This window comes from Schistocerca gregaria, chromosome 8 (assembly GCF_023897955.1).
Source record: "Schistocerca gregaria isolate iqSchGreg1 chromosome 8, iqSchGreg1.2, whole genome shotgun sequence".
Taxonomy (NCBI): Eukaryota; Metazoa; Arthropoda; class Insecta; order Orthoptera; family Acrididae; genus Schistocerca; species Schistocerca gregaria.
Genome location: NC_064927.1, coordinates 508,732,520 through 508,752,312, shown reverse-complemented (window position 1 = coordinate 508,752,312; position 19,793 = coordinate 508,732,520). Strand labels below are relative to the sequence as shown.

At 45.3% G+C, this 19,793-nt stretch overlaps 1 protein-coding gene across 1 annotated transcript in view; it reads left to right on the top strand.

Moving 5' to 3' along the window:
• Window positions 1–19,793, top strand: part of LOC126283978 (glucose dehydrogenase [FAD, quinone]-like) — a 124,390-nt gene that overhangs the window by 80,910 nt on the left and 23,687 nt on the right. Inside the window, exons 3-4 of the mRNA XM_049982439.1 lie at window positions 3,392–3,664; window positions 13,791–14,204. Coding sequence (XP_049838396.1) covers window positions 3,392–3,664; window positions 13,791–14,204 — 687 coding nt within the window. The remainder of the gene's footprint in view (window positions 1–3,391; window positions 3,665–13,790; window positions 14,205–19,793) is intronic.

The following is a 19,793-nucleotide window of genomic DNA, read 5'->3' as shown; positions in this document are numbered from 1 at the left end:
GAAGAATATAATAATTCCAATCTCAAAGAAAGCAGGTGTCGACAGATGTGACAATTACCGAACTGTCAGTTTAATAAGCCACGGCTGCAAAAAACTGAAAAACTTTTTACAGACGAAAGGAAAAACTGGTAGAAGCTCTCCTCGGGGAAAATCAGTTTGGATTCCGTAGAAATGTTATACGCGAGGCAATACTGACGCCACGACGTATCTTAGAGGATAAAGCAAGGAAAGGCAAACCTACGTTTCTAGCATTTGTAGACTTAGAGAAAGCTATTGACAATGTTGACTGGAACCCTCTCTTTCAGATTCTGAAGGTGGCAGAGGAAAAATACAGTGAGCGAAAGGCTGTACACAATTTGTATAGGAACCAGACTGCAGTAGCCGGCCGGTGTGGTCGAGTGGTTCTAGGCGCTTCAGTCTCGAACCAGGCGACCGCTACGGTCGCAGGTTCGAATCCTGCCTCGGGAATGTATGTGTGATGTCCTTAGGTTAGTTAGGTTTAAGTAGTTCTAAGTTCTTGGGGGCTGGTGACCTCAGATGTTAAGTCCCACAGTGCTCAGAGCCATTTGAACCAGACTGCAGTCACATGAGTCGAGGGAGCCAAAAGGGAAGCAGTGGTTCGGAAGGGAATGAGACGGGGTTGTAGCCTATCCCAGATGTTAAAGCAAAACGAGGATAACGGAATGTAGTCGAATTAATTAGGATGACGCTGAGCGATTTAGATTAGAAAATGAGACACTTAAAGTAGTAGACCAGGTTTGCTATCTGGGGAGCAAAATAACTGATGATGGTCGAAGTAGAGAGGATATAAAATGTAGACTGGCAGTGGCAAGAAAAGTGTTTCTGAAGAAGTGAAATTTGTTAACATCGAGTATAGATTTAAGTGTCAGGAAGTCTTTTATAAAAGTATTTGTACGGAGTGTAGCCTTGTATCGATGTGGAACTTGGACGACAAATAGTTTAGACGAGAGGCGAATAGAAGCTTTCGAAATGTGGTGATACAGAAGAGTGCTGAAGACTGAATGGGTACATCACGTAACTAATAAGGAGGTTACTAAACAGAATTGGGGAGAAGAGGAATTTGTGGCTGAACCTGAGTGAAGAAAGGGATTGGTTGGCAGGACACGTTCTGAGGTATCAAGGGATCGCCACTGGAGAGAAGCGTGGACGATAAAAATAAAAATCGTAGAGGGAGACCAAGAGATAAATACAGTAAGCTGTTTCAGAGGGATGTGGTTGCAGTAGCTACTCAGAGATGAAGAAGCTTGCAAAGGATAGAGTAGCATAGAGAGCTGCATCAAATCAGTCTCTGGGCTGAAGACCACAACAACATCAACAACAAGGTGCGGGTGCTTATATACCCGCATCGGAGTCGCGCTACGTTGCATATACGCTGCAGAAACGCATTAAAGCACCAAAGTTTTGATTGGTCCTTTTACTAGGAACTCCAGCACTGTCCAAAAGTGTTAGCTGCCGTGCATTCTACTGCACATATGCTTCCAGGTGGTTCTATAAACGTTTATTATTTTTTACGAATTTTAATTTACGAATTAATGATTCTATATCGATCAGCTATGTGCTACCACAGGTAGCGCTCAGCACACGTCCACCGGGGCGTTCGACACCTAAAGATGGGCTTTTAAGAGCCCGAAACCGATCGTGTGTTAGTAGAAGAACCTTACAACTGAAGCGGTATTTTCGCCCTCTGGTGTAATGCTCAGTTGTCGATGTTCCTCCAACAGGATTGTTCGCAGTAGTTGGCCTCAACCGGCGCGGCAGACAAGTCCACTTCTTCTTGCAGAGCTGCGACGTAGAATCAGCAACGTGGAGCAAGCTGTCAAGTTCGACGAATATGTCCGTCAACCTGTTTCGTTGTTACAGCGTAAGGTACGGTACATGTTCGTCGAATTGTGAGACGATATTTCGAGCACCTGTTTCACACATTCATTACTGCCGTGATAGCAAGCCCTTTACCTGTCGAGATATTACTTCATGATACATCTACATCTACATCTACATCTACATCTACATCTACATCTACATCTTCATGATTACTCTGCAATTCGCATTTAAGTGCTTCGCAGAGGGTTCATCGAACCACAATCATACTATCTCTCTACTATTCCACTCCCGAACAGCGCGCGGGAAAAACGAACACCTAAACCTTTCTGTTCGAGGTCTGATTTCTCTTATTTCATTTTGATGATCATTCCTACCTATGTAGGTTGGGCTCAACAAAATATTTTCGCATTCGGAAGAGAAAGTTGGTGACTGAAATTTCATAAAAAGGTCTCGCCGCGACGAAAAACGTCTTTGCTGTAATGACTTCCATCCCAACTCGCGTATCATATCTGCCACATTCTCTCCCCTATTACATGATAATGCAAAACGAGCTTCCCTTTTTTGCACCTTTTCGATGTCCTCCGTCAATCCCACCTGGAAAGGATCCCACACCGCGCAGCAATACTCTAACAGAGGACGAACGAGTGTAGTGTAAGCTGTCTCTTTAGTGGACTTGTTGCATCTTCTAAGTGTCCTGCCAATGAAAGGCAACTTGGTTCGCCTTCCCCACAATATTATCTATGTGGCCTTTCCAACTGAAGTTGTTCGTAATTTTAACACCCAGGTACTTAGTTGAATTGACAGCCTCGAGAATTGTACTATTTATCGAGTAATCGAATTCCAGCGGATTTCTTTTGGAACTCGTGTGGATCACCTCACACGTTTCGTTATTTAGCGTCAACTGCCACCTGCCACATCATACAGCAGTCTTTTCTAAATCGCTTTGCAACTGATACTGGTCTTCTGATTACCTTACTAGACGGTAAATTACAGCATGATCTGCGAACAACCTAAGAGAACAGCTCAGATTGTCACCCAGGTCATTTATATAGATCAGGAACAGCAGAGGTCCCAGAATGCTTCCCTGGGGAACACCTGATATCACTTCAGTTTTACTCGATGATTTGCAGTCTGTTACTACGAACTGCAGCCTTCCTGACAGGAAATCACGAATGCAGTCGCACAACTGAGACGGTACCCCATAGGCCCGCAGCTCGATTATAAGACGCTTGTGAGGAACGGTGTCAAAAGCTTTCCGGAAATCTATAAATACGGAATCAACTTGAGATCCCCTGTCGATAGCGATAAATCTGCTCGAAATTACTCACGAGATGATAACAGCTTTTGCTTCACCTTTTCGACTTCACACGGCTGTCGATGAAGTTTTTAGCAACAGCGACTTATCCGGACACACAACAGAGGAGGGTATTGAGCCTCGGTGTACGAGACATGCCAGGAAATTTAACACCTTGTTGTCGTTACAGCCTTTCACAAACGGTAATGTACGAACAGAGCGGTACGGTGGCTACAGCCGTGTGTCCGGCGGCAGGTGCTGCTGCTGGAGGCGGGCGTGGAGGAGCCGGAGGTGGCGGAGGTGCCGGCGATGGCGCCGCTGCTGCAGAACAGCAACCTGGACTGGCGCTACCGCACGCAGCCGGACGGGCGCGCGTGCAAAGCTCGCCGCGGGCGCTCCTGCGGCTGGGCGCGCGGCAAGGTGATGGGCGGCTCCTCCGCCATCAACTACATGATCTACGCGCGCGGTCACCCCAGGGACTACGACGAGTGGGAGCAGAAGGGCAACGACGGCTGGGGCTACCAGAGCGTGAGTACCGGCTGCCCTGCCGCGTGACGTCACTCTCTGCGCAGCTCGTACACTAGAAAGAGAGCACCCAGTTGGTAAAGAATGCTGCAGGTGCGGCTTTCCAAGTGCTATTGCAATTGGAGGAACGATCCCCACTTGTTCGTCTGCACGCACAGTCGGTGAGCTTAGGATAAGGATGACCGATGATCCTCAATATTTATAAAATATCGATACTGGGACTTTGCACATCGATGTTTCAATATCGACCGTGAAACCCTTTAACATCGACGTTTAAGGCAGAATACCTCTTTGTATGCTGGCCAAAAACCTACAGGCTGCTTGCCACTACTTTGCTGCAGTCATGGACTGTGCGGCTGATCCTGGCGGAGGTTCGAGTCCCCCCTAGGGCATGGGTGTGTGTGTTTGTCCTTAGGATAACTTAGGTTAAGTAGTGTGTAAACGTAGGGACTGATGACCTTACCAGTTAAGTCCCATAAGATTTCACACAGGTTTGACCATTTTTTGGCCACCACTGTCAAAAACTTTTTCGCTATTGAAACGAATAGTTTTCGGAAACAGCTTCACCAACTCACAACCACGCTCTTGCCTTCAACCTAGGCCTTGAGTCTCGTAACACATACACACCGACTGAAGCCACAAATGAAAATTTGTACCGTGGCCAGAATTCGAACCCGAACCTCGTGCTTACTAGGCAGACGCACTGACCCCTGTGCTACCTTGGGACAGTGGAGCGGCTCTGTACAGATGCTCGGGCTACGCTAGCACTTCTCTCTCCTCAGTCCAAATTCTCATTCACCTCTGAACTCACTTGATATTTCCCTGAAAACGAACAGAATTGCGGAGGCTCTTCTACTGTGTTGGTACACATTTCAGCATCAAATCTCTCTGGAGACATATAGCTTTATCGGATTAAAGCACCTATGCCTGGGTTTCAGGCAGGATCCCCCGTTTCGTTCGATTCTGTCCCCCGTTTCGTTCGATTCTGAAGTGCTATTCCGACACACCTGGGGAGCATATGCAATGCTGTTCAAGTTTAGGGGAATACCGGATGGGCTGATCTGTGAATGGGAATTTGGACTGAGGAGGGAGGCATGCCAGGACAGTCTGTGCAGCTGTGAAAAGCCAATGTAATAGGGTGGTGGTGTGTACATAGTTCCGCGTAGTCGGCGCGTACACAACTTTCCCACTAGAGCGCGCTCCGCTAAGCACAAGAGCGCCTGCGCAGCGCTCGTCCGTCTCCGCACTACGAGATGGCGCTGCCTTAGAGACGGACCAAGTTCTGCTTCCGCTGTGAAATGGATGTCCGTGTTGGCATCGCGAGCTACTCTGAAAGTAGCCAGGTCAGTTTTAAAACAACAGCTATGTACACACACATTATTGCGCCGATTACAAGTGCTCACATTCGTCACCACTTCCCAACTGGCAGATCCCAGCGTGAACGTTCTTTGTGATGTGTAACTACATCACATGGCGCAGTGGTACAACAAATCGATACTATCATCTCACACAGAATGTTATTATCATAGCATATAGCCAAGGCAGTATTCCATATTTTCAAAAAAACTGTCTGTAAACCAGTGTGCAACATTCATAAAACGTAACATTCTTCATAATTCTTTACCAAATTATCCTTTATACAAAATCATAATCAATATGACAGTCTATAACCACTCAAAAAATCAGCTAATGTACAGATAGTGGTACCATCTACAGGTTAATTTTAGTAGATCCAGCAATAGCTCTATGTCTGCAGACACACACTGATGTTTCATCAAGTATACATTGAAGATATGTGTATCAACAATGGAGATATTTCGCATTTTTTCTTTAATTGTCAATTGCGTTGTTTACTAGAGTTCATCCATGACAACACATTACTCGAGGTCTTGGTGGAACGTTAAATAGATAGATCATGGGTTTAATAAGAACTATTGCAACTGCACGTGACAGAATAGCACATGTCACGTCAAACAATGGAAGGGAATTCACCTAGACATCGGGTGATGAGACTACACGTAGGCGTTGGGAAATGACATCTCACCTAGACGACGAGTAACGTACGGTAGTAAATAATCTCGTATAAACGGCATATCTTTTAACAAATATATTATTATTTATTTATTTCCCCATGTTCTCTTCTTTGTGTAATTTTTGACTTTGATTCCAAGTAGTACAGAATGGAACAAAATTAATCGACATTGTATTATTAGATATACACGATGGTACATTGGCATCCAGGGAGAACATCTAATGAATATGATGACATACAGATATCTATGAATCATTAGCAACATTAGATCACCGATTATTTTACAAGTATTCGTAATCTAAAGGGACTTCTAATTGTGTGCTGATCATCTCAAACAATAAAGCGATATCACTTGGACATTGGATAACGAAATTATAAGTAGACATCGGGTAACGAGCTCTCACCTACACGTCGAACGGCATACTGTCGTATACAAGCTAGTTCAAACAGCATATTTGCTAACAAAAATGGAAGACATTAATTGTAGCTCCACTGGTAAATGGGTACAGTGTATGTTTTTCAAATGGAAAGTGTCATAAGTTCTAATTGCATCTTTGATTTCGAGTAATTACTAACGTAATAAAACTAGCTCACATATGGCGTTATAAGATATATATATGAATTTTTAAACCAGTTGTAGATTCAGTTTATGTAATTTGATATTAATAATTATTATAAAAATTATTACAAATATCTTCAGAAGAAATGTTTTACATTTAGATTGGGATATAATGTAATTCTGTATGAAAAATCATTAAAGATTTGTGATATGAAGTATTTTTAAAATTATGATGCTTCAGACACTGGTCACATTCTGTTACATGATGGCACATTGACGTTAGTCATCTAAGATGAATATCACGCGAACATATTAGTTCTAGCGCAGACCTACGTAAGAGTGAGCTGGTAATGCTAGATCATGCGCTCAGTTTAGAGCGGCTACGACCCCACATCGTGTAATAATTGTACCTTGGTCATATTAAACATTGGAAGAGGTCCACCTAGTATCGGGTGATAACATTGCACTTCGGCGTTAGACGACGAGATTACACCAAGACACCGAGTAACGTGTTGTCTTGGATGCGCTCAAGTAAACATCGCAATTGACAACAAAAGCACAAATGCGAAATATTTCCATTGTTGGTACACGTAACTTGAATGTATTCTTGATGAAATATCATACCTGTGTCTGCCTACATCGAGCTATTGCTGGATGTACTAAAATCAACCTGTGTATGTTACCGCTATCTATAGATTAGCTGATTTTTTTGAGTATTGCTTATGATTTTGTATAAAGGAAAATTTGGCAAGGAATTATGAAAAATGTCTATAAAATGCCTTTACAAATGTTCTAAAATGATATAAAAAGGTTTAAGTACAAATTACGTTTTATGAATGTTGCACAATGGTATACAAACAGTTTTTTTTAATATATAGAATATTGACTTGGCTATACATTACAATAATAATGTTGTCATATATAATAGTAGATCCATACCATAATATGATGTGAAATGATAGTATCGATTTGTTCTACCGATGTGAGCACTTGTAATCGACGCAATAATGTGTGTGTACATAGCTGTTATTTTAAAATTGGCACGCCTGCTTCTAGAGTAGCTTGAGATACCAACATGGACATCCATTGTATAGCACCACTTACTGTGCAGATGGAGGAGATTATGTAATGATGTAAGCATAGGTAAGTTGCTATTTCATTTATGTAAATTTTTGACATGATGCGGTGCTATGTTAGTAGCTGTATCCTACTGTTTTCTCCTGCATCTTTTGCGGATCCGAAGATGGCAACAGAGAATTGCCAAAATCGGTCATCTATGTGAATAAATGATTTTTGCTATCTTGGCAGTTGAGAATTTATTCAGTTTTTATAATACTACAGATCGACACCACGCTGACGTCATCAGAAGTGTATATCATTAAAATGGCTTTTATCCGCTTTAAATGAAGTGTTGTGGCATTTGTAATAATTGTTGTTGCATTTATAGATTAATAAAAATGATGTCAGATGTATTTGTATGTTGCTTTAAAAGCTATTCTAGAAATTCATGATTTAAATCGATATTTTTAGTCGATTATTAGCAGCCATCGATGACCAGACGTAGAAGAAGAAATCAAAATCAGCATCTAGCATCTATTAACATCGCAATCCCTAGACTGGACTCTAACTAAGGAGCAGAAGATTTATGTTGCAATAGGATACGGAGTTTCCAGATTGAGGGAGAGGTAACGGCAGACTAAGAATTGTTCTGAAATGCTTTTTGGCAGAACATTTGTTGTCTCGTGTGTGTGGCTTTAGTGTGGGAAAATGAAAGTTACTTCGAGCATCCGAAGTTGATTGAATATAATTTGACTGACAGGGTGACGAATTTGAGCTGGTTCATCAAACGTGAGGGCATACTCAGGACGAGTTTTTCAGAATGCCAGAGAACACTGGAGAGCAGACATATTCCTGCCCGGAGGACTCTGTTGCTACAACTGGTGCGGTGCACTGCACTGTCTGCTAGAAAGTTGCTCAGGATTTTGGTTGTGAGCGCAAGCAGTCAGAGCCACCGCTGTCAGATGTCAGGTCCAGCTCAGTCCGGCCACAGCCTTTATGTAAGCAACATCTGCCACCTAGGTGTGCAGCGTCACAAGTGCATCGTGAAAACTACGAGTCACTTGAAGCCACCCACCTCTTGGTAATGAAACACGATAATGTACCTCAGCAAAAGTCCACCTCTTACTTTCCCATACACTTGAGAGTAATGAACAACGCTGAGGTCATCATTAACAGAATGGACATTTTAATAATTTATTTTCATTCTTGATGTATAACGAAAATCTGTTAGATATTTCGGTTCACTTCAAATACTTACTAAGTAATTTTGTAAAGGCTAACTACCATTAATTTGGCTGCAACCCAGAATAGACGAATTTTGTGGAAATAAAAATAATCATCATTCGCTTCAATCACATAGCTGTCGCTGCCGCACGTATTTCTTTATTTACACTGACTGTAAACACCACACATTTTTCCCATTGTCACATACATTAATAAATCAAAAAAGTTTTTTCACCACTTGTGTATCAACAGATGTCTGGGCTTAGATTTTACAGAAGCGTATAATGCTAACGATAACCCACTAAAAATTAAATTAACAACTTCACGATCAGTTAAAAGAAAGCAAAACCAAAACGCAGGCAGTCTGCTCGAAATTACGCATCTCTGAAATGGAAACCTGGTCCTTGGTAAATGGTTGCTTGGTTGGCTGGTTGACGGGGGCGGGGGGGTGGGGGCGGACAAAGAGCGAGGTCCCACAATCAAAGGTGACAGAAGCTGAGGGAAGAGCAACGCAAACAGCACAGTGCAGTCGATGAGAAAGGAAAATGGGCAAACAGAGAGGAAAAAGGAGTGTCGGTGCGGCAGGAAGAGTAAAGAATACGAGGGGGGGGGGAGGAGGGTGAGAGCAAGGGACGCGTACCTATCTGATCCCCACCATGATACCATGATAACCAGACTCTACAAAAGGATAAACGAAATGGGACCAAAGATCAGACAAAACACAGGGAAAAGGAAGGTTAGTCTGGCTATTTGGAGGCAAGATCAAAGGTCTGCCTAACCAACGCTAACGATAATCGAAAGACTCCAATTCCAGAAGGAAATCTGGGCACTTAAATCTGGAAAAAAACACTTTTCGAAGGAATCTGAGAAGGGGTGTAACCATGCAAGGTTCATCCACTTATACCCAGGGAAGGAAGATGGGAGAGTGTAATTAGTGTGAAGTGCCAAAAGGTGGGGGTAGTCCAACAGAATATGGATCACAGTGAGGGGACCCTGTGACTACAAAGGGGGAGGGGGAGGTCATTCTGGAGTAAAGAACCATGGGCCAGCCTCGTGAGGCCAACATGAAGATGGCAGAGGGTAGTAGATTCCCGCAGTAGAGGTGGTGGAAAGAGCATCGAATGGTGGGAGTCCCCTTACAGTCCATGAGTGAACAAACTGAGCAAAAAGGAAGACGGAAATCCGCCCCAGAGGAATCATGGTAGGTGGTTGTCCTCTCCCCCTCCTTGCTCGCCCAGATGATCGACAAGCTCCTTGTACAGGATACCCACGTGGCTGGGAAACCAAATGAAATCATTTGGACAAGCAGGATGGTCAAAACTGGTTAGAAGGTCGTGAATGGCAGAGACAAAATGGTGGTGGGAAAAACACTGAGCGATAGCATGAAAGTCACTCATGAAATCCTTACATAACAAAACTCCAGTGAGGGAGGACTGTTTAGTAAGGCAGAGGGCCCAATAGGTGGCTATCAATTCCGCAGTAAACACCCCACATATGGCAGGCAAGATATGGTGTTCTGTGCCACCAGAAGATGTTAAAGCATATCCCATGTGATTGGCAGATTCAGAACTATTAATATAAAAAACAATAGCATACGGAAATTCCTGCAAGAGTGGGCAGTACAACCAATGGAACACCACTGGAGCAATGAAGGCTTTCTGAGCCCAGAAGAGATCCATCTAAATCTGGGGCCAAGCAACTAACCAAGATGGGAGGAGTGTTCAGGAGAACAGGACAAACAGGGAAGATGAAATAATGGCAGAGGGAAGCGAGGTTGGGCCCAACCAGTAAACCCACCTCAATGGGGCAGTAGGTGGTTGACGTCCCAAAGGCACAAAAAGAACAGAATAAAGAGCAGATGGCGATGGCAGGGAAACCAGGAGCTGGAACCACTGAACTGAAAGTGGGACAGAGGTCCCAGTGTCAAACAGGAGACTATTGACAGTAGTCGCGTTACAGGAACCAGTAGCCAAAGATACCATGATGACAGACAGGATCCAAGAGGAGCAGTGTGGAAGGGGCAGCTGACCCATAAATTTATTGACAACCATAGTCCAGATGAGATAGAACTATGGTCCAATAAATGCAGAAAAGAGTTGAATGATCTTTGTAACAGATGTGGGCAAGAAATCTAAGAACATTGGGTTTATGGAGATTGCCAATCTTCAGAAGGCGGATATGGGCCAACCAAGTAAGCCTGTTGTCAAAAAGAAATGGAACTGTAAGACCAGGGCAAAGCTCCAGATCAGGATGGACAATATTTTGACGACAGAAACGCACCAAACTTGATTTATAGGGAACTGAAAATCGTGTGAGAGTAACCACATGGATGGAAACATGGAGCTGTTGCTCCACAGAGGGAACTAGTCGAGGTTCAGAAGTCATCAACATACAGAGCACAGGTGAGTGATGGTCCGATGGAGCACATGAGTCCATTAATAGCAACATTTAATACCAAGCCCTGTGGAGTCAATTCTACTGGGTCTGCCGAGAGCTGCAATGTTGCCAACCCAAATTCGGAGTGACTGGCGGACTCGGAACTGGCGAAATGGGGCCTTAATTGTGGGAAGAGGAGAGGACTAGAAGTTCAGCCAGAAGAAGCTCAGCCAGAAGAAGTCCCCATTCAGAGAAAGGCTCATTGTAAGTTTCTGCCTGACAAGTGATAAAACATAAGTGAGAAGTGTCAGACTGCTGTTTCTTAAGGAGGAAGGGAGCTGTATAGGAAGCTGATACCATGGTATCGCAAAATGAGTCGCAAGGTATTCTGCGAGAAGGAATGGACCCATATAAAGACCACCTGGAAGGCGAAGGTTCGTGATGGAAGACTGCCATTGGCAAACTTGGAGGGTAAGGAGTGTAACCCATATCTGCAATGAAGGACAAAAGAACCTAGAGAGGAGGCCAAGCATTCCTAAAACACTTGCTTACTCTGTTTAATTATGTAATGGGCCTTGGCATGAAGAGGTTTAAAAGTAATGAGACTGGTGTAGGACGGGTGCCACTTAAGGCATTGCAAAGGCCGACTGCGAACACAGATGGTGTTGACAATGGCTGTGCTCCACCATGAGACCAAACAGTGGCGAAAGGAGCCCATCAAACTGGGTACGGCAAATGCCCGTGGTGCAAATAATTATATCGGGTGTCACGGATGACTTCATCAATTCAAATCGTGGGTCACATAGACTGTGGTTCCCACAGCCACTAGTGGCAGGAGGCCTCTGGTCAGGGAGGTACCAGGGGGAGGGTCCTGGGATGGGGCCCCATCACCAGCAGACATAGAGGAATAGGGGGAGGAACAGCTGGAGTGGAAGGTGATGGGATTCACTGGGGAGGGGGAGAGGAGAGGCGGCGGGGCTGGAGCAAGGAGGAGGGAGGAGGAAGGGGAAAGGACGTAAAAGAGGCAAAGCTAGATGTCACAAACACAGGGTGAAGGTGGTCATAATTCTGATGAACCTCACTGTAGGACAAACAATCAAGGAACGTATACTCCTGTATCTTCCTTTACTTTTTATAAACCGGACACTCTGGTGAGTGTGGAGAATGGTGGTCGTGACAATTGACAAACACGGATGACAGAACACAAGGGCTCCCCACATGGAGTGGGTGTCCATATTCACTGCACACAGGGTGCGTTGTACAGCAGGAATACATCAGTCTGAAACTCAAACACCAAAAACACTTCGTGGGTGCTGGGATGTACATCTTCATTTTACACAGATAATAAATAACCCTTACCTTCTCTGAGAGGATGTACCCGTCAATTGCCGGAATACAGGCGCTTGTATCAATGCAATTCTGCTTACGCACTTCATGTACACGCCAAACAAAATGAATGGCCTGGAGTTTCTGACCAGTCTGAGGAAGAAGTCTCTATGAAACATGGCTTCCTGAACCATTCAAAGACTTGTGGGGTGTAGTGGACACCAGGACGTCGCCGAGACGGTCACAGTCTTCAAATGCAGCAGATTGGATGGCAGAAAAAGTTCTTATCAACAGCGGTACTGAGCATATCTTACTCGGAGAGTCCACTTCATCAAACTTGCTTTCAATAGTTTCTGGTGATGATGAAAGTATTCACGTCAGTCCTAGTGCAGACCAGGCAGCGGGGAAAGGGTTTCACTGCAAGCTCTCCTCCTACGGTGTAGTCAGGGAAGGAACGGCCACCGGGTTAATAGAAGCAGCATTAAAAGATCCATTATCAACTTAAGAGGCAGCCAGTATTCCGAAATTTAATGGGTTTCAGGTGGAAAGCGTCCGCCCTGATACTACTCACTTTGATCAGGGGTTCTGCTCATGGGCACCATCCTGCCACAGCGAGAACAGTCTGGCATAGTGGCTGTTGGTGGGGATTCTGAGGCTCGGTAATGACAAGCAACCACTCCTAAGAGTATGCAGGGAGGTATCAGCCCGGATACCAAAAGTGTGATCCCTGTGTTTGCGGGAGAGCCAGGGTCAGCCGAGAGGGTACATAACGCCGTCACCACACGGACTGGCTACAATGCTGGCTATCTAGAGTCAAAAGACAATGGCGTCAAGAAATGGTGGAGGCGGCGGTAAGATCGGCGCCAGAAACGCTAAGTTGGTTCACAGTAGAGAGAGAAAGTTTAAAAGGGGATCTCAAATACCAAAAGGGGACGAAAACGTCGCATAGGAAAGGTGAGAAAGAAAAGGAAGAGGAACAAAAATGGGAAGGAATACCAGAAACCAGGAGGGTAGCCGAGCCGACGTAAGCAGTTACACCGAGAGAGGGCAAGCAGGTGGCAGAAGGGAAGGAGCGAGTACAGGGAGCGAGGGCGGTGGGGAAGAAAATGCAGCCCTGGAAGGAGGGACGTGCTGCAATAGCTCGGGCGACGTGTAAGCCACGCATAGAATCGCGGAAGAGCTGTGAGCTGCTCCTTTGTAGAGTTCAGCATCACGTTGTTCCTGGTCCCAAGAAAGCGCAGGTGAGTTCATCCCACGCTGTGGTCACATTGTGGGGCTCTGTAACCGTGTGTGGCTTAGTACGACCGTTCTATAAGTTGATCCCACACGCGCATCACTCTCGTGGCAGCATGCGCGTACGAGCTGTAACGCCACGGTATGACGAACCCAATCTTCCTCTCTCGTCCGAACTCAGTCACATGCCTATATTACCCCTTTGAGGATGACTTGCTTGCACGTTCCCACGTTGTTTGACAGCTCTCAACCCACTGACCTGTCTGCAGATACGAAAAAGGGCGCTGCTGACAGTGATCGGTGATTGTCTCGACTGGCAGGTGCTGCCGTACTTCAAGAAGTCCGAGGACAACGAGGACGCGGAGATCGTGCAGAAGAGCCCGGGCTTCCACGGGCGCGGCGGCTACCAGACGGTGCAGTGGTTCCCGCACCAGGACGGGAACGTGGCGCCGCTGGTGGAGGCGTGGCGCCAGCTGGGCTTCGCCGTGACGGACGTGAACGGCGCGCGCCAGCTGGGCGTGGCGCTGCTGCAGGCCACGGCGCGGCGCGGCCGCCGCCTCAGCGCCAACGCCGCCTACGTGCGGCCGGTGCGCGCGCGCCGCCCCAACCTCACCGTGGTGACGCAGGCGCACGTCACCCGCCTGCTGCTCCACCCCGCCACCAAGCGGGCGCTCGGCGTCCAGTTCCTGCTGCAGGGCGCGCACGCGCTCTCCACCGTACTCGCCGACAAGGAGGTCAGTCGGCGGTCAGCCGTAACGTATTACACTGTCGACAAACCCGTGGCCCTCAGGGCTTCCATTCCAGGAGCAAGAATCGAATGCTCATTATAGTTCAGATGGCTGCCGTTGTTATTTCGGTCTTCAGTTTCAGGACTGGTTTGACGCAGCTCTCAACGCTGGTCCATCCAGTACGAGCATCCTTATCTCCGTATAAACAATGCATCCTAGCCCCACTTCAAACATGTTTATTATAGTGAAGCCTTGGCCTCCCTCCGCAATTATTATTTCATATTGTGTAACTAACCTGTTACTACGGGTTATTACGTTAAGATTAGGAACGGAAACGCTTATTGATTGTGAAATTAACGTAAGAAGATTAGGGTCGCCACCGAATCTAACCATACAACTAATCGAAGGTTTGGCCGAGTCGGAAAATAAATTAATTTGATCACAGACCAAAAACTCATAAAAATACGTGTGTCGTGATATCGCTCATAGGGGATGCGATGTAATTAATAGTATTTCCCGTGCACTGTCCACGATAATCAACCATTTAAAATAAAATAGCACATGCATGAACACTGTGCGAAGATCAGCTCCCAGCAACACACCTGAAAATAAGACTTAATCTAAACCATTTGTTTTAAAATAAAAGGGGAAACTAATCACTGGACCTATGCCAAAAGAAACGCGTGGGATGTGCTAACAGGAAATCTACGAGGTCAGTGGATTAGGTGCAAAGCGTAACCCCGGAATGCAAGAGAAAATTATGTATAAAATCATTTATTCCTAAGATATGGATGTGAGGCATGTACACAGTTCCTGATAACGTTAATTCCTAAAGCATTAAAGAAAAGGATCGATACATACACCGTTATAATCTACACCTAATATCACTGGTGTGAATCATCCATACAACTGCTGTTGCCTGATAACTGATCGCAATAACTCGTGAAACGGTACACGTTTCGCAATACACCCGCGTGCCCACGTGGTTTGTGGAGACGCAATTTCTAGGTATCGTGGCCGAGTTGCAACAATATCACATCACACAATCATGGACAGTTAACATTCTTTAAAACAAGCATGAGACCGGACAGTTAGTGATGACGGTAGCCCAACAAAACTTTAATGTTCAACCACATGGTCGGCTCCCCACGGACGAAAGATACATAAAGCAAGGAAAATTTACGAGAAGGCAAACCTATTAATATATAGAAAAATGAAAGCTTATACAGGCACAGCTGAAGGCAGACAGACATTCATACAGAAGCGAGTGCTCACTTCTTATCGACACCTTTGTGTGGCGCTCATCCAGTGGATCCAAGTCTGCTATAGAAATTTACTAAAAGCAAATTTTGCCAAAGTTTTGCATTCCTTGCTGCGAAAAGGCAAAGCAATCTTTCAGAGTTGAAAAGCGAGAGACCAAAAGCTAACAACTCTCCCCTCGCCAAGTAACAACGCGCCACGCGGGCAGTCTAACTCACCCTTCTTCGACTGGAGCACAACTGTGGACGCTTCCCGTACCGGAGGCAGACTGCCCCCCTTTTTCATCTCCAGCCTCCTCCACGCTCCGCGTGGCCCGGAAAATCCAAAGATGCCATTTCCGCCACCAACCTAACGCAGGTGCATTTCTCACAAGCAGCGCAATCCTCTTTGCCTACTTGCCACTACGAGAGTTAGCTATTCTGTACAATTGCTGCTGAATCTGTATCACTATCGCAGACTTTCTGCAGCAGACATCGCCACAGTCTAGGCAAAAAATAAATAAATAAATAAATAAATAAATAAATAAATAAAGAGGTTCAAATGGCTCTGAGCACTATGGGACTCAACTGCTGTGGTCATCAGTCCCCTAGAACTTAGAACTACTTAAACCTAACTAATCTAAGGACATCACACACACACATCCATGCCCGAGGCAGGATTCGAACCTGCGACCGTAGCAGTCGCACGGTGCCGAACTGCGCGCCTAGAACTACGAGACCACCGTCTAGCAGCGTGACACACAACCACATTCATTCAATCACACCACTATGAGAGTTATGAGAAAAGATAAACAAGGAAAATAAAGAGAAATGCTAGTGAAAGTGGGCTACCGGCCTAATGAAAGGTGGCTACAGGATCCTTTCAATTGTTAAGTACTGAATGATTATAATTAAACTTTCCCTGTTTAACAGCCGGCCGTGGTGGCCGATAGGTTCTAGGCGCTTCAGTCCGGCACTGCGCGACCGCTACAGTCGCAGATTCGAATCCTGCCTCGGGCATGGATGTGTGTGATGTCCTTAGGTTAGTTAGGTTTAGGTAGTTCTGAGTTCTAGGGGAGTGATGACCCCAGACTTTAAGTCCCATAGTGCTCAGAGCCATTTGAACCACTCACTTTATCTTCATCATTCTTCAATAGCGTCACATATCAAAAGCTTTTGGTCTCCTCTTCTCTGAACTGTTAGCTCAGTAGTTACCAATGACTGTTCACCATAACGAGCTGTACTGAAAAATGATTTAAATAAGGATCGGGGTTTGAAATTAATTCTTGTCGACAATGAAGTCACTAGGAAGTGTCTCAACTCGAAAGCCGCCAGCTATTTTTTGTCTTTTCCTAAGCAACCATCCTCGACACACACACACACATATGAGGGAGAGGAGGGGAGGGAGGGAGAGAGAGTATTCCTGACATCAAAGCCAGAACTCTTTCGATTATGCAGAAGGCTGGATTCTATCTAGTGGATATCTCTTGAATTAGTCCAAGGTCTGATTCTTTTCTTAGCTCGTTTCTTGTTAATACACCTTCTCTAGCCCACTTGATCCTTTCTGCACCAGTTTCTTGTGATGAGGAATTATATAGCCATAATCAAACAACTGTGAAATGGTACACCAGAAGCATTATGTCTTGCGCTTCTCAGTGGAAGTTGAAAGAGTTATAACTAATTTCATATGTCTCGCAGACTACATGCATAACACTGGAATCCCACTGCTGACGGACGCCTGATTATCTTGGGATAGCTTTCACGCCAATTAGACGCACAAAATGGTATCTCTTCCTCTGCTACTGCTTCCCCAAAATAATTCAGTTCTGGACAAACAGTTTGGCCTAACCTACACGTGGCTAGCCTAATTTCTATTCATGCTCACGAGCCTAGGACAGGTGCTACAGGTGATGTTATCTGCTGCCATAGCCCATTAATGCCAAATTTCACCACACTGCCCTAATGGAAACGTTCGTCGTACGTCCCACATAGATTTCAGCAGGTATTTCACGCAGTGTTACTTGTCTCTTAGCACTGACAACTCTACGCAGACGCCGGTGCTCTCGATCTTTAAGTCATGGCCGTCGGCCAGTATGTAGTCCGTGGTAGGAGATAATGCCTGAAACGTCGTATTCTGGGCACACTGTTGACGCTGTGGTTCTCGGAATGTTGAATTCCCTCACAGTTACTGAATAGAATGTCCCCCTAGTATCAATACACGTTCCAAGTCTGTTAATCCCAATCATGCGGTCATTAACACGTCGGAAAACTTTCCACATGAATTACCTGAGCTCAAATGACAGCTCCGCCAATGCACTGCCCTTATATACCGTGTGTAGGCGATACTACCGCAATCTGCGTGTGTGCGTTCTGGTATCCCATGACGTTTGTCGCCTCAGTGTATGGCCTGACGAATCTCACACCACAGTTCTGGTACGAACGCCATGAGATGGTTCCTTCAATTTAGGAATCGACTGAAGGGGCTCGTGACCGGAGAGTGTTGTAGGTTATACAGCATTTCCCGGCCCCATCAACCGAACAAATCAGTCACATATTTTGATATATGCGCTCGGGCGTTGTCCTACAAAGCGATGCCAGCCGTCTTGCAGGACAGTGGTCGGGCGCGTGCAAGATGTGACTGATTTGTTCGGTCTGGAGGGCTGCGAAGTGGTGTAACGCCCACCACACCCTCCAGATATCAGCTTCTCAACTTGGTTCCCACGTCGCAGGCGTTTGTTGACGCTGTTAAAGTTCGAATCGTATAGTCTGAGTAGTGCAATCAGTCTTTCCTGAGGAATGCTTTGATGTGGTTTGCCACGTATTCCCTCTGTAGTGTCAGCTGCTTCATCTCAGAGTGATGTTCTCTGCGTTATGTGTCGGGTATATCCCAGTCAAAAGGTACGGTATCATACGCTGTCTGTCTTCAGTAGCTTCGTAATTTAAATTTGTTTTGTAACATTTCACGCCTACATAAATTAGTAAAACTGAACTTAAATAACATGATTCCATGAACTGCAGCCACAATCTTTAGACAGACGTTTCATGTCGGAAGTTTCTTTCACATTATCGTTTTACGTACAGATTGCTGAACAAATTTCAGTAAATCACAAGAATTTATACATCTTAGTTCTAGAGTAGAGAAGTAGCGCTGACTATCTGTCGAAACGAAGAAAGAACTTTATCTAAATAGGTATATAAAGTAATTGCGGTTCTATGCTGACGTCTGTTTTATGTAAGTCTGACCATATCTCTTTGTGGAATTAAGTCTCCTGTCATAAGCATGAATAGAAATTATGCTAGCCACCTGTAGGTTAGGCCAAATTATTTGTCTACAACTCAATTATTTTGGGGAAGCAGAAGCAGAGGAAGAGATACCATTTTGTGTGTCTAATTGGCGTGAAAGCTATCCCAAGATAATCAGGCGTGCGTCAGCAGTAGGATTCCAGGGTTATGCATGTAGTCTGCGAGACATATGATATTAGTTATAGTTGCCACTATTTAAGTTCCAACCATTGTAGATACATGTTTCAAAATTTTGCTGTCCTTCAGAATAGTCGGCACCGTTGTGTATAGCCCGTTGTCAGTGATGTGGAAGTCGTAGGACGCCCTTAACAGCGCCAATTACGTTGATAGTTCGAGTGGAGCGTTCTACGCTGAGGTAACAAAAATCACTAGATACCGCCCCATATCATGTCGGACCTCTTGTTGCCCTGCATAGTGCAGAAACTGGACGTGGCATGGACTCAACCAGTCGTTGGGGGTCTCCTGCAGAAATACCGACATGTGCCTCTGTAGCCATCCATAATTGCGAAAGTGTTGCCGATGCAGGATTTTGTGCACGAACTGATCTCTGGATTGTGTCCCGTCAATGCTGAATGGTACTCAGGTCGAGCGGTCTGGGTGGCCAAATCATTCTCTCTAACTGTCCGGAAAGTTCACAAAATACTATCCAAGGTGGTGGTGGCTCCCTAATTGTGTGGGCTGTGTTTATACACTACAGACTGGTCCTCTGGTCCAACCGAACTGATCGTTGACGGCAAATGGTTATGGTCGCCTACTTGGAGACTATTTGCAGCTATTCCTGCCACCGGGCCACAACTGTTCGTTTTTGGTTTGGAGAACCACTTCGTGGCATTCGCTTCAGAACTGTTCCAGAGATTCGACAGGCAGTAGACCGCTCCATTCGCACCATCAACAGAACAAGCTCTGCTAACGGTATACTACCCCTTTCACATCGCTGGCAACTGGTTCTACACAACGCTGGTGACTACTTTGAAGGACAGCAACAGGTGCAAACATGTAACTCTTTTGTATCGGTTGTGAATAAGTAGTTTCCACTATTTAAGTTCCAACCATC